At 51.2% G+C, this 12,919-nt stretch overlaps 6 protein-coding genes across 6 annotated transcripts; 3 read left to right on the top strand and 3 right to left on the bottom strand.

The window, feature by feature from the left end:
* Positions 1-95: 95 nt before the first annotated feature.
* B0J16DRAFT_321744 (Gti1/Pac2 family-domain-containing protein) lies at positions 96-1,373 on the top strand (the record flags this gene model as incomplete). Its single annotated transcript, XM_046125650.1, has 1 exon — positions 96-1,373. The coding sequence occupies one exon, from the start codon at positions 96-98 to the stop codon at positions 1,371-1,373; it is 1,278 nt and encodes a 425-aa protein (XP_045981420.1).
* Positions 1,374-3,022: 1,649 nt separating this feature from the next.
* B0J16DRAFT_289466 (beta-lactamase-like protein) lies at positions 3,023-6,172 on the top strand (the record flags this gene model as incomplete). The annotated part of the gene is made up of 2 exons (XM_046124213.1): positions 3,023-3,168; positions 3,224-6,172. 2 exons carry the CDS (start codon positions 3,023-3,025, stop codon positions 5,973-5,975), a joined length of 2,898 nt encoding a protein of 965 aa, XP_045981419.1. The 3' UTR covers positions 5,976-6,172.
* Positions 6,173-7,445, bottom strand: B0J16DRAFT_345034 (integral membrane protein S linking to the trans Golgi network-domain-containing protein). Its single transcript, XM_046128227.1, has 2 exons — positions 6,890-7,445; positions 6,173-6,790 (listed from the first exon to the last, which is right to left on the bottom strand). The coding sequence occupies exons 1-2, from the start codon at positions 7,138-7,140 to the stop codon at positions 6,418-6,420; spliced, it is 624 nt and encodes a 207-aa protein (XP_045981418.1). The 5' UTR covers positions 7,141-7,445; the 3' UTR covers positions 6,173-6,417.
* Positions 7,446-7,495: 50 nt separating this feature from the next.
* B0J16DRAFT_345031 (cytochrome oxidase c subunit VIb-domain-containing protein) lies at positions 7,496-8,274 on the top strand. Its single transcript, XM_046128226.1, has one exon. It carries the CDS (start codon positions 7,569-7,571, stop codon positions 8,157-8,159), a length of 591 nt encoding a protein of 196 aa, XP_045981417.1. The 5' UTR covers positions 7,496-7,568; the 3' UTR covers positions 8,160-8,274.
* Positions 8,275-8,336: 62 nt separating this feature from the next.
* On the bottom strand, positions 8,337-8,939 carry B0J16DRAFT_158674 (uncharacterized protein). The gene has a single exon (XM_046122173.1). It carries the CDS (start codon positions 8,844-8,846, stop codon positions 8,514-8,516), a length of 333 nt encoding a protein of 110 aa, XP_045981416.1. The 5' UTR covers positions 8,847-8,939; the 3' UTR covers positions 8,337-8,513.
* Positions 8,940-12,192, bottom strand: B0J16DRAFT_158673 (uncharacterized protein). Its single transcript, XM_046122172.1, has 2 exons — positions 9,829-12,192; positions 8,940-9,780 (listed from the first exon to the last, which is right to left on the bottom strand). Exons 1-2 carry the CDS (start codon positions 11,944-11,946, stop codon positions 9,034-9,036), a joined length of 2,865 nt encoding a protein of 954 aa, XP_045981415.1. The 5' UTR covers positions 11,947-12,192; the 3' UTR covers positions 8,940-9,033.
* Positions 12,193-12,919: the final 727 nt, after the last annotated feature.

Here is a 12,919-nt window from a genome sequence, read left to right as displayed (position 1 = left end):
CCCAAAAACTTCTTTTTGACCTCCCGCCCCCGTGCGGACTATACTTCAACAACGACCCATCACTTCACTTCACTTCACGTTACACATCCTTCACAATGGAAACGTACCACGGCTATGTACGGACACCCGCCGATGCTATTAGACTCTTTGAAGCCTGCCGATTAGGCATTCTGCCCCGTGTGCAACGACGACTTTCGGAGAAGGAGAGACAATCAATTCGATCTGGTTCTGTTTTTGTCTGGGATGAGCGAGAGGCTGGCATGAGAAGATGGACCGATGGCAAGTCATGGAGCGCCAGTCGAGTTTCCGGAAGCTTCCTGACGTACCGCGAGATGGAGGGCAAGAGAGGTGGAGGCTTCTCTACCAACCGACGAGGTGGTGGTAAAACTCCAGACTCTGGACGCGGTAGTGACGAGGATCAAGATGATGGAGAGCCCGAGGGATACCGCTATAAGGCAGACGGTCTCATGAAGCAATCTTTCAGCATCACCACCTCCAGTGGCCAACACCTTCATCTCATCTCCTATTACTCTCGTCCTCAGCCTGGCCAGCCTGAGCTCCAGCAACCTACCAACGACCCTGCCTTGCGAGGCATTGTCCCTGTCAAGGGAATGTACCCTGAGTCTAGCATGGGCGAGGCCAACAGCACGCCTGCCCTCACTCGCGCGCCGATGCAGCAACCTCCTTACATGGCCCCTCAGCCTGGCCAACAACCTTACGCTAGCTACGGACAACCTGGATATGGCTGGCCTCCTTCTCCTGCCGCCACTCCTCCATACCACCACTACGCCGCTCCCTACCCTCCCAACGTACCTCAACAATATCAACCGCACGCAAGCCATCCCGGCCTGCCTCTTCCACACTACCCCCAGGCACCTATTTATGAGCAGCGTGCTCCCCTCCCTCCTCTGCCCGCCAAACCATCTTACCCATCAAGCAGCTCTCCCCACTACTCTCACCCTGCCCTTCCCAGAGCTCACGAGTCTCCGCGCGAGCAACATCTCCAGGCAGCCGCCCAGAGCGCCATTAGTGATGCTCGATCCAGCAGTTCTTCTCACTCTCATCAAGTCGCACTACCAAGCCTCGGCGCTGTGACTAACGGCCCTCCTGGTTCCTCTCTTGCGGCAATTAGCACACCTCCCAGCCGAACCATGAGTGTCAGCCCCCCTCGAAACTCTCGTCCTGAGGGAACCGGTCTGTCTACTCTGCATGCAGTGCTTCATCACACTCCTGCTGCTAGCGAAAGCGGTAGTGTTAAGCCCAGCAGCGCTGCCAGTAGTCCTAGAGTGTCTGGCGCATGTGGTCTGGAGAAGGGTGGTGTCAGCGAGGATGCGAGAGCCCTGAGAATGTTGGATCGCAAATTCTGCATTTAGAAGGAGCCTGATAAAAGGTAGTCGGAGATGAATCTTGGAGAGGTTCGAGCTAGCCTCAAGACTAGCATGGGGGACAGTATTGCATTGGGGAATTGTTTCTACACATCATATGCATCGTTACGGCGTCTTGTTTTCTAAAGGCGACAGCCACGGGGGCTTGTTGCGGTCAAATTCAGCGTGCTTATTTACGACAGGGAATGGAAGAGGAATGAATGAATTGGTGTTTCGGATCACGAGGAACCATCATGGTTAGGTGGTGTTTAGGTGCTATTACCAATGATGTAACCAATCAGTCATGTATATACATACCATAGTTGCTGGGCAATATCAGGAACATACGCACCAAATCTATCCGCCGTCTTTTTCATGATACATAGTACCCATTGCTTGCGTGGCATCTTGTTCCAAGGTGTAAATGTAAGTGTAAGTGAGGTCAAGCTGACGAAGCCTTGAGCGCCAATACACTGCGTACGTGGCGTGTAGGTCAGGGCCGGCACAACGGCACCTTGAGGTAGAATTACAGTAGAATTAAGGTTGTTGTCAACCTCAGGATAGTGTTCCATTCCCGTTTATCCGTCTGTGTATCGTATTGGGCGCCGCGTAGTCACTCAACACCAAGGGCCGCGTCAGCCTGACGATGCCGAAATGCCGGACAGGGTGTGGCACAGTCTACATACAGCTTCTTTGCTCACAGCCAGTGATTCTTGAATGTAGATTCGTCTAATTTTGGCTATTCCACCTAAACGTAAATGAAACAATTCCACTTGCCTAATCCCGATGCTTTGGATGCAGGTTTCATCCCGAAAGAGATTGGCTGAGGGGCGAGTACGGGAAATGGCCGCGTAAGGGGAGGGGAGTCGAAGGAATAGGCAAGAAAAACAATTGCATGTTTTCTTGTTTCATTATCGAAGCCTAGAACTTGGTCTATCTGAGGGGTGTGGTTGAAAGAAATATGTTCAACGTGGGGTAGGCCGCGAAGATGAATGTAGGCAACACTCGATTTTCACGATAGCATGGAGAAAGACAACACCAATACCGCTTTGAAGTGATAGTCACTCCAGCAAAAAAGTGCTATTGTTATTCCCATGTCTTAGAGAGACACGATCGACATGTGAGGCTATTCGTAAAGGTCCTGCACTATGCGCATTTAACGACGTATAGGGTTTCCCAGGATACACATGCTTTCCCTAAAAGAAGAGGATTTGTTAGAATAAAACTGATAGCTAACTCAATCTTGAGCAAGCACTTTATCATGCATATTGTTACAACTTACATCCATGCCCGGTGAGGTACTTGTCAGATGTATTTTGAGGTATCGCGTGTAAGTCGGAACATCATTTTACCGCTCCCCGGCCGCATTGACAGCTGCAGGTGCTACGCGCATCAGTGGCCAAGCCAGAATAATCAAGCTCCGCGACGACCTGGCAATTGTCTTTGTCCACATCAATAGAAGGACAATGACATATCAATAGCTGCAAAACCAAACCATCTCACTACCTACAGTATTGGCTTTCATTTCGCTCAGAGTTGGTCCGTTCGATAATCATGCTTCGGCAATCGATATAACTTCATAACCTTCCTATTCTAACTTTGCTCTGACTTCGATTCGGCATTTACCCTTGCTATAACCGCATTGCGCTGATATCATCATGTTCACTTTTTGTCCGCTTCAGGGCGCCCTATCGGACTCTTCCGCTTCGCAATCCCTTCTTGAGCTTGACGGCGGTGTCAAGGTGCTGGTTGATCTAGGATGGGACGAGACTTTTGATGTAGAAAAGCTCAAAGAAATTGAGAAGTATGCTGCACCGTGCATTGGCTTTTCGCAATGAAATCTAACAGATTTTTCACAGACAAGTAACAACTCTATCGCTCATCCTCGTCACACATGCGACAGCTTCACATCTCGCTGCCTACGCCCACTGCTGCAAGAACATTCCTCAGTTCACGCGAATCCCTGTATATGCGACACGGCCTGTTATTGACCTCGGCCGCACCCTTATACAAGACCTTTACACCTCGAGTCCCGCCGCGGCGACAACGATTCCTCAGAGTTCCCTCACCGAGAGTGCCTACTCGCTTACCCAAACGGCTACAACTGCGCAAAACCTCCTTCTACAGTCGCCAACCAACGAAGAGATCGCTCGATACTTCTCCCTTATCCAACCTCTCAAATACTCACAACCTCACCAACCTCTACCGTCGCCCTTCTCACCGCCTCTCAATGGCCTGACGATTACCGCGTACAACTCGGGACATACTCTTGGTGGCACAATATGGCATATCCAGCATGGCCTCGAATCAATCGTCTACGCGGTGGATTGGAACCAAGCACGTGAGAATGTTTTCGCTGGTGCCGCGTGGCTGGGTGGTGCCGGAGGAGGTGGCGCTGAAGTTATCGAGCAACTAAGGAAACCAACTGCTCTAATCTGCAGCAGCCGTGGTGCGGATCGGACCGCACAGCCTGGAGGTCGCGCCAAAAGAGACGAGCAGCTTATAGATACGATCAAGGCCTGTGTAACACGAGGAGGAACGGTACTGATACCTGTGGACTCAAGCGCCAGAGTCCTAGAACTTTCATACCTTTTGGAACATGCCTGGAGAGCCGATGCTGCTTCCGAGGGAGGCGTGTTGAAGGCATCTAAGCTCTATCTGGCTGGTCGCAATATGTCAAGTACCATGCGATATGCTAGAAGTATGCTGGAGTGGATGGACGATAGTATCGTGCAGGAGTTTGAAGCTTTTGCTGAAGGGCAGCGAAAGGTTAACGGTGCAGGTGATAAGAAGGAGGGTGGACCATTCGACTTCAAATATTTACGACTACTCGAAAGAAAGGCGCAGATCGTGCGATTGCTCAGCCAGAACATCGAGAACGCCGGGACAGAAGGCCGAGTTATCTTGGCGAGTGATAGCAGTATCGAATGGGGTTTCTCCAAGGATTTAATCAAGGGCTTGGCACAAGACTCGAGGAACTTGGTCATCCTGACAGACAAGCCGGGCCTGTCCAAGAACGAAAAGCCATCTATCGCAAGAACACTATGGGATTGGTGGAAGGATCGAAAAGATAGTGTATCGGTGGAACGAAACAGTAATGGAGATAATATTGAGCTTGTCTATGCTGGCGGAAGAGAGCTGGAGATTCGTGAGCCTCAGCGTCATGGGCTGGAGGGAGATGAACTAGCACTCTACCAACAATGGCTTGCAACTCAAAGACAGCTTCAAGCAACCCAGCAAGGTGGAGGCGCAGCAGGACTCGAGGCAGCGGCAGATGTTGTGGACGACGCTTCATCCGAGTCATCTTCCGACTCAGAAGACGAGGACGGCGAACAGCAAGGCAAAGCGCTAAACGTATCGACAGCTATTGCTCAAGCCGGTCGCAAGAACGTCGTTCTCAAGGACGAAGACCTTGGTATCAACGTGCTCATTAAGAAGAAGGGTGTGTACGACTTCGATTCTCGGGGCAAGAAGGGTAGAGAGCGCACATTCCCTATCGCCATTCGAAGAAAGCGACAAGACGACTTTGGAGAGCTCATTCGCCCTGAAGACTATCTGCGTGCCGAGGAGAAGGAAGAAGAGGGTCAGGATAATGCCAATACAGAGGCTGCTGACGACAAACTTGGCAAGAAGCGTAGATGGGACGATGTTGCAAAGAATGGGATTGGTACTAACAAGCGACCACAAGCCATGCGGGCTGGTTCTGCCGATGGCGAAGAGGCTGGAGCCGGCGATGGAGCCGGCTTCGTTCCTGACGAGCTTGACACTGTCGAGGATGCTGAGTCTGAAGAACCCATAGGTCCATGCAAGCTGTCGTACCAGACCGAGACCGTCCAGGCCAATATGCGCATTGCCTATATAGACTTCAGCGGTCTGCACGATAAGCGAAGTCTTAACATGTTGATCCCCCTCATCCAACCCCGAAAACTTATTCTTGTCGGTGGTGAACGCGACGAAACTCTCTCACTCGCTGAAGATTGCCGTCGAGCATTGGGAGGCGACAGCAGCAATCCGGATAATACAGGTAGCGAACGTTCTGTTGACGTATATACCCCCGAGGTGGGCGTCATTGTTGATGCCAGCGTTGATACCAACGCCTGGGTTGTCAAGCTGGCCGATCCTCTGGTCAGGAAAATCAAGTGGCAGAACGTCCGCGGTCTAGGTATCGTCACCATCACAGGGCAGCTTCTCGCCACACATCTCAACGAAGCTGCAGCTGCAGACGAGGAGGCTGCCAACAAGCGTCAAAAGACTGAAGAGGCTCCTTCAATTACAACCGTTACTACTACAGCCGCGGCCATCCCCTCGGCCACACCCGTCCTCGATGTTCTTCCTGCAAACCTCGTCTCCGCTGTCCGCTCAGCAGCTCAGCCACTACACGTTGGTGACCTTCGCCTTGCTGATCTACGCCGCGCCATGCAATCCGCTGGCCACACAGCCGAGTTCCGTGGTGAAGGTACACTGGTTGTCGACGGTACCGTGGCCGTTCGCAAGACAGCCATGGGACGTGTTGAGGTCGAGAGTGTAGGTATGCCAACCGCACGGAGAAGCACCTTCTATGAGGTACGCAAGATGATATATGATAATTTGGCGGTTGTGGCCGGTGCCTAGACACTTGTAAACTGCTCAAAAGACAGTCAAAGAGGCGTAATCGATGGGATACGCAAGTTTTTGTACGTTGTGAGAGACGGTCAAGACAGAGGTGCAATCTCTTGGGGCCAAGGTTGGTTACCAAGCCATAGGGGGGTTGAAGAATTGCATAATATATAGTTGAGATAGAGTCAACATAGGCCTTGATAGCCAAATTCTCTTCCCCTTTACTGATTGATGCTATCATGTTCCGAAATGCGACTTCAAGCCTGCTCTATTGGTGACAGACTTCGACATAATTATCCGAACCAGATGTGATCTGGATCTCGACTGGAGTAGTAGGCATGGCCCCAGAGCATGTTTCAAAGGTGAGCTCTTTCATATTAGCGTACATAAACGTGAAGAGCGCCCAAACGCCGAGCAATGCAGGTCTATTCAAAAATATCCAATAATCCCATCAAGCTCATCTTACAGGCTGCATAGGCGCCATCTCGTACTCTCCACCACCATCTCTCCCCCGTCCTCTCACGGGAATGGCCATCTCCTCATCAGCAGTACTAGGCTGCGTCGCAGTGCCATCGGTAGACACAGGACCTGTAGCAGAAAGAATGGGACGACCGCCAAAGAAGAGAGGCTGGAGCTCGCGGTACTGACAACCCCAGATGCCAAGACTAACAGAGATCGCGGATGAGATTAGCATGGTGAGCCACCAGGCTCCATGCCGAGGAATACGGCCACTGTAGAGAGATGCGATAATGAGATGGAGGAAGTGAACAGTCAGGGCGAAGTCAGGGACGAGTTTGGATCGAGCTATAAGAGCAACTATCGCGATGGAGCTACAAATTCAAGTCAGTAACCATGTCCGCAATACTGAAGCTCATTGCGAAAGAACCGCAGCTTGCGCTTCCCTTGTGTATCAAGAGAGTATAACTCACATAATCAACCCTCCATCTAGCAAAAGGATGAATGACATGAGCCACCCATGCGTCGTATCTCCCCTCACGCCCTCCCAGCCAAATACTAGCGTCCAACTAAAACCAGAGCCCGACACGAGCGCCGTGAAGACGATAAGAACCAGTGCAGCGAAGTAGTAGATGGCCTGCAGCGTCGCGATCTGGCCTGCGATTTTTAGAGGTGCTAACTCTGCGAGAGCTCCTGCGCGCGGAGGTTTGCGACGGCGCGGCATGCTGGATTGTCTGTGATATTTCGGTTCGAAAGTGGTGTCGAGGGTAACGTTCTATCGTAGTGTGTGAGAAAAGTTGGTCATCGAAGGAGCATGTCTCGTGAGGTCTTGTGATGCGTGTTGCTCTTGGGCTCAAGCTTTAGCCTGCAATTCCAACTCTTTCTCGAATTTTAATTAATCTTGGGTTTTCCAATACAGAGCCTGTCCAATGCGAAGACTCAAAGCTGACAAAGAAAGAAAACGTTAAAATTGTAGTTCAAAGGAGGGAAAACGAAGGAGAGTTGAAGCAGGGAGGTTGCGTAAAGCAGGGGACCTTGCATACGTACTAAATCAAAGGACAGATCAAAGTGCACCAGCCACACCATAGATAGCTAGGTACCCTGGAGCGAGGCTTGAGCACCCACCGCTAAACCACTTCCGTCTCACCGCCCATGTTTTTCTGCCGCTCCCACTCGTCATACCCTTTGGAGCTAACACGGGCTCATGAGATTTTGAGCCACCATCAACTCCAACTAATCCGTCTCAGCTGTCCCACTATTACAGCTACACTCCAGCTCTCCATTGAGCTTCACGTCTCTAAATTTATACATAATATACAATCCAAACATCTACCGAAAATGGGCTTTTGGCCATTCTCAGGCGACTCCCGCGCCGACGCTATCCGCTCCGGCGATGCCATTCCCAACCGTCAAGAGCGCAAGATCTGCTGGGCTGCCCGCGATGCCTACTTCAATTGTCTCGACGCTCACAACATCGTCGACGCTACCAAGGATCCTGCCGCAACAAAGCGCGCCTGCCCGACCGAGACGGCAGACTTTGAGAGGGACTGCGCTGCTGCTTGGGTCAAGTACTTCAAGCAGTGGCGGGTAGCCGATATCCAGAAGAAGCGACGTCTGGATGAATTGAGAGCGCAGGGTGCACAGGAGATGACAGTCACGGCGAGCTTTGCCCCTGAAGGTGGTGCCGGAGAAAAGGGCAAAGGTGTCGATGATATTCAGGCCATGTTGAATAAGAAGAAATAATGGTTTAGTTGGATTCGAAAAGGGAGACTTCTTGGAAGGTCGAAAATAATGGATGAGACAACGAACACGGAAGACTTTGAACAAGGGCCATGCTTTGTTATACATATTGTATTATACCACTGTAAACTACAACACCATCACCAATTCACCCCACGTGTACAATTAATGTACGGCTTCAATATGTCCTTCCCTTTGCTTCCTTCCTTCCAGATGAGACAGCTCAAGTCTTTATCCTACCAGATCTATCTATTCCTACTACTCGAGCACCTCCTTGCATGTGCAAACTGCAAGCCCTGCCAGCTGATAAAAATCAAACGAGAAACGACAATAAGCATACGAAAAAAAAAAGAATAATCATGTGAAGAGGCCGAGCCAAAGAAGAATTGAAAAGACCATAAAAATGGTGTCAAAAACAAACTGTAGCGTGCTAAACGTGGTGGTATCATCCATGCCTTCTTTTTGATAAAGGAACCATATCTTGCACTCGTCCTTAAGGTGCCGTGCCGGCTTGTGCCGCCTCGCTTCATGATGCGATGCGATGCGACTCGGCCCACCATCTGCCTTGGTGCTTCTCTGTTTCGTCACCGACAAAGGAAATGAGACTGAAATAGAAACTTGCTTTCGTAGGCAAAGACCAATATGCCAAAGGTGCCGAGATAAAAAAAAAACAAAAAAGAAATAGTGCATGCATGGCTGGTCAAAGAACGGACCAGAATAATGGGGTGTCGCCGGGTGTCTCGCTTTTCTAATGCATCATTGGTGTTTGACGATGGTTCCGTCCTTCGTCAACCTTGTGTATCTGCGTCGTTCGCTTTCTTGATCATGATCCCTTTTTTGTCCTCCTTGATAACCCTGATTAGGTCGTGGCTGCAACCTAAGCTACCATTCGTACTCCGTTATCATCTGTGCCATCCTTCCTCGGTAGCGGAGGCAGCTCTTTGTTGAGACTATCATGGCTGACCCTATGTCGGAGCGTGGGGCCGTTGTTGCCTGAAGTTGTACCGTTGCTCAAGCCTGCATATCCACTATCGGCACTTCCTGGTCCAAGATACCCAGACTTAGGAGGGGTTGGCGGCGGTGCTCTGGTAGGCGGAAGGCTTTTGTTGAAATCCTTGGGGGGTGTCAGTGGGCGAAGTTCGTTATCATCCCGTGCATTCTCCCCCGCTTCTTGTACAACAGGGAGAATAGGCTCATGCTGCATTGAATCGCGAGTGTCCTTGGCAGTGCCAGTGGACAAAACTCGATCCGGTACTTGGTCTTCGGTGAAGCCGTGTCTCTCTGAGCGCTCGGCCGCCTTATTAGCCCTCTCAAGCGTTTCCCGTGCTTCTGGGGATCGTGGACCGGGTGGTGGGGGAGGCACATGGCTAGGTACTGGAGGAACGGCTTGAGATGATCTACGACGAGAGTTCCAGCTTGACACCCTCGTCTCCGAGCGTTGCGCCTCAATCATCTCCTGATGTCTCCTCTCAGCCTCTCGGTGGGCTTCTTCGGTGGACATGGTGACACCCTCGATAAAATGGTAGAACCGGTCACCATACTGGTCAGGCGGTAGCGCCGAGATTTGTGTCTTGTCGCTGGACAGGCCCTTCCAGAAATGCTCGATCTTTTTGATAATTCCATACTATAATATGTCAGCGGTGGATGTTTTTAGTGTCAGATCATAACTTACATGAGTGAGGCAGTCGATGACTCCCAGGTAGTAAATCTCATCCCCTGGTGTATTATCTTCGTGAGTCGCCCTAAAACCGCCATCATCTTGCCCGAAAACCCACCCAGGACGTTGCTGGCCCTCTTGCAACTCATCTGGCATCTTGTTCGCTGATTGACCCATGGGTACTGGTCGCTCCTGCCGAATCATCTGTCGTAGCTCCCTGGCCTTTCGTTGGTTCTCCAGTTTAGATGGGGTGCGGAGAAGGACTGAATTGGGTTCATCGTCAGGCGACTTTTCACCACCAGGATTGAACACTTGGAGCGTCTTGTCGCGAAGGTTCTCCTCGTTCCCTCGTGAGACGTCGTGTATGCCAACCAATAGCGAATAGTCCATGATTTTGAGTCGTTTCAATAAAGCGACATCTCGCTGCAGCTGCTCAAGGAACATGCGCTTCTTCTGAATGCCCAACTCCAGGCTTCTCTGTCGCCTCAGCCAGTTGAGATCCTTAAGCGTTGCACGGGGATTCTTCTCCAGATCCTCCTCTCTGTAATCTCGACCAATGGTGGATCCCTTCAGATCAAAGGTAGTGTGAATATCTCGGTGCGGAGGGAAAAGGTTGTTCATTACAACAAAATGAATCTTCTTGCCATATGGCATCTTGACACGGTGGAGACCGTAGAACTGTGAAAGAAGCATATTGGGATTGTCCTTGACGTGTTGATAGTATTCTTTAAGAATCTTGCGAAGGAACTTGTGCTCGGCATGATGAATGGTCTTGATAATATACTTGTAATCCCGTGAGAAGTAAAAAAAGCTTCCACTTTTGCCTGGGGAGCCGAGTTCAGAAAGGATGTACTTGCCCGTAAGCGACATGAGATAATCGGCAGGATCCAGGTGGAAAAGAGATCGAAGACGGCGGAAAACCCAAGGAGCATAGTCCTTGAACTTGAAATCGTATTTTGCTGATGGTACCAGCTCATTACCGGCAATGTCAAATGTCGACTTCTGCTTAGTATCAAAATCGGCATCTGTCAATTCTCGGTCGAGCTTGGCATTCGTTCTCGAAACCGAAACACGAATACCAGTAAGCATGTTATAGGCGGTCTCCCAGTTAGCATGAGTCTCGTCAACCTTCGTGCCGACAAGCACTCGGTCGTCATCCTCCTCTTCCTTTCTACGCCGCTTGCTGGCCCGTTTTTGTCGCAAAGCCTCTGCCCAGCGGAGCGCATCCTCATCCGGCACAATCTCGTCACGGGGCCCATCTGACTGCATCGACCGAGTCGGTCTTCTACCCATACTCAATGAAGGTCGTCGGCCACTAGGGGTTCCGGCATTAGTAGGAGAGAAGCGGCCGCTAGCCTGCGCCGTGTCCATGCCGTCCTTGGATCCACGACCTGGGACGTACTTGGGCACATCGAGAGTATGCCTTTGTTTAAGACCAGGTGGAGGAGCTTGGAGATGCCCTGTTGACGAAGCAGCCGCGCTTGAAGGGTTGTAAATTGGCGGGGATGATAATCGATGAGCGCCATTGGTGCGAGGCTGCGATACCTGCGCCGCATCGGTATTTGTAAGTGGTGTGGTCGTGAACTTATGGGTTCCGCCGATGCCACCGTTATGGGGGGTTCCAGGAACCTCTTCTGAGTGTTGAGGTTCTGATGGAAGAGGTTTTGATAGAATATTGTCATATTGGTAGTCGTTGGTAGAGGACATATTAGAATTGATGCCGTTGACGATGGGCGGCTGGTGGCGGGTACGGTCGACGAGGTTTGCGTTACCGTTCAACATGGGCTTCTGCTCAAAGTTCTCATGCTCAGCGGCGCCGTCGTGTCGGAAAGGTTGTGTGGCCGTAGCGGATTTTCCGTTAGAAACAGAGCTCATGCTCGTAGGCCGCGTGCTGTTACTGTTGCCATTCATAGGCGTCGGTGTAGACTCGGAAACTTCTGACGCGTGTGTAGAAGAAATTGAGCTCTCGTCAAAGCTCTCATTGATGGTGTCGGATCGGGTGTGGCGGATAGAACCCCCATTCACCCTCTCCTTGTTCACGAATCCGAACTGGTTCGTGGGATCAAGGTTGAGAATGTCGGGGTTATTATTGAAGATTGTCGAATTGTCCTGGTCGGAAAGAAACGATGGCATTTCGAGAGGAACTCTAGAGAACTCGCTGGAAGGCAAGACCAGCGAGTGCTGTCGCGGTAGATGTTACAAGGAAAGAAGTGATGCTATTTCGAGATTAATCGGTAGCTTGTGTTTGAAATATGCCTTTGAGATGTCGCCAGGAGCTACGCTCACTGTGATCCGGCTGTGATCTTTCAATTCCGTAGACTTTGAGTTGGATATTATTAACGTTGCTGCTGGAACAATGGGTAGAGACGAGAGGGAAATTGGTTCGAGGGCCTTGCTGGCTGAGGCGCACGGGGGGGTGCTTGGCGGGTCGACCAATGGACAGGGAAGGGGACGCCGCGTTGGGGGGAAGTCGGCAGGCGATAACGTCAAGTTAGAGTGAATAGACGGCCAAGAGCAGATTGATTGTTTGTTGGTGTTGAATGAGGATGATTGAGATGTGATGTGACGTGACGGGGAACAGGTTTCGTGTATCTGTCCCGCTAGACTAAAGTGCTGTCGAATTAGTTCAGTTTTGGGCGTGAGACGAGATACAGTGAGGTAAGGCGAGGAACAGTACGGTACGGTACGGCAGAGGTAGGTGAGGTGAGAGACAATGAAACGAAAGGGTGGTTGGTGGACTGAGGCTGGGAGAAATTCGGGTGGAAGAAAATGACGGGCGTTCCCTGGAACCTCTGAGCTGCTCCTGCCTTGCCTGGGCTGGCACGTACCTAAAACTGGAAATGAGGCGTGGGAGAGATGGATGGTAGGAAGAAGGGGGAAGGGGATGGGGGATGGGGGGGACCCGGGATTCCGGCTGATATGAGGGCCCGTGGACTGTCACTGGTTCTACTGGGCACAGCGTATCTCAGGGCACTCTAATGACTCTCCACCTGCTGTAGCAATGCACCTGGACCTTGAGCCAACCATTCAGCAGGCCCGCTGGAAGGGTTTGCGTGGCATAGTCCCAGGACGTCTGGGCTTGGCTCATGGCTTGGCAGACGGTGTA

The sequence above is a fragment of the Fusarium flagelliforme genome, assembly GCF_020744385.1.
Source record: "Fusarium flagelliforme strain FIESC 12 MPI-CAGE-AA-0113 chromosome Unknown B0J16scaffold_5, whole genome shotgun sequence".
Lineage (NCBI taxonomy): Eukaryota > Fungi > Ascomycota > Sordariomycetes > Hypocreales > Nectriaceae > Fusarium > Fusarium flagelliforme.
The sequence above is the reverse complement of the archived record's forward strand: the minus strand, read 5'-3'. Positions and strand labels throughout refer to the sequence as shown.

Coding starts and splice junctions, on each gene's coding strand:
- B0J16DRAFT_345034 (XM_046128227.1), bottom strand. CDS start 7,140: ATGCCGCGCCGTCGCAAACCTCCGCGCGCAGGAGCTCTCGCAGAGTTA. Junction 6,791..6,889: donor CTAGATGGAGGGTTGATTAT/GTGAGTTATACT, acceptor TTGAATTTGTAG/CTCCATCGCGATAGTTGCTC.
- B0J16DRAFT_345031 (XM_046128226.1), top strand. CDS start 7,569: ATGTTTTTCTGCCGCTCCCACTCGTCATACCCTTTGGAGCTAACACGG.
- B0J16DRAFT_158674 (XM_046122173.1), bottom strand. CDS start 8,846: ATGCACTATTTCTTTTTTGTTTTTTTTTTATCTCGGCACCTTTGGCAT.
- B0J16DRAFT_158673 (XM_046122172.1), bottom strand. CDS start 11,946: ATGCCATCGTTTCTTTCCGACCAGGACAATTCGACAATCTTCAATAAT. Junction 9,781..9,828: donor TCATCGACTGCCTCACTCAT/GTAAGTTATGAT, acceptor GACATATTATAG/TATGGAATTATCAAAAAGAT.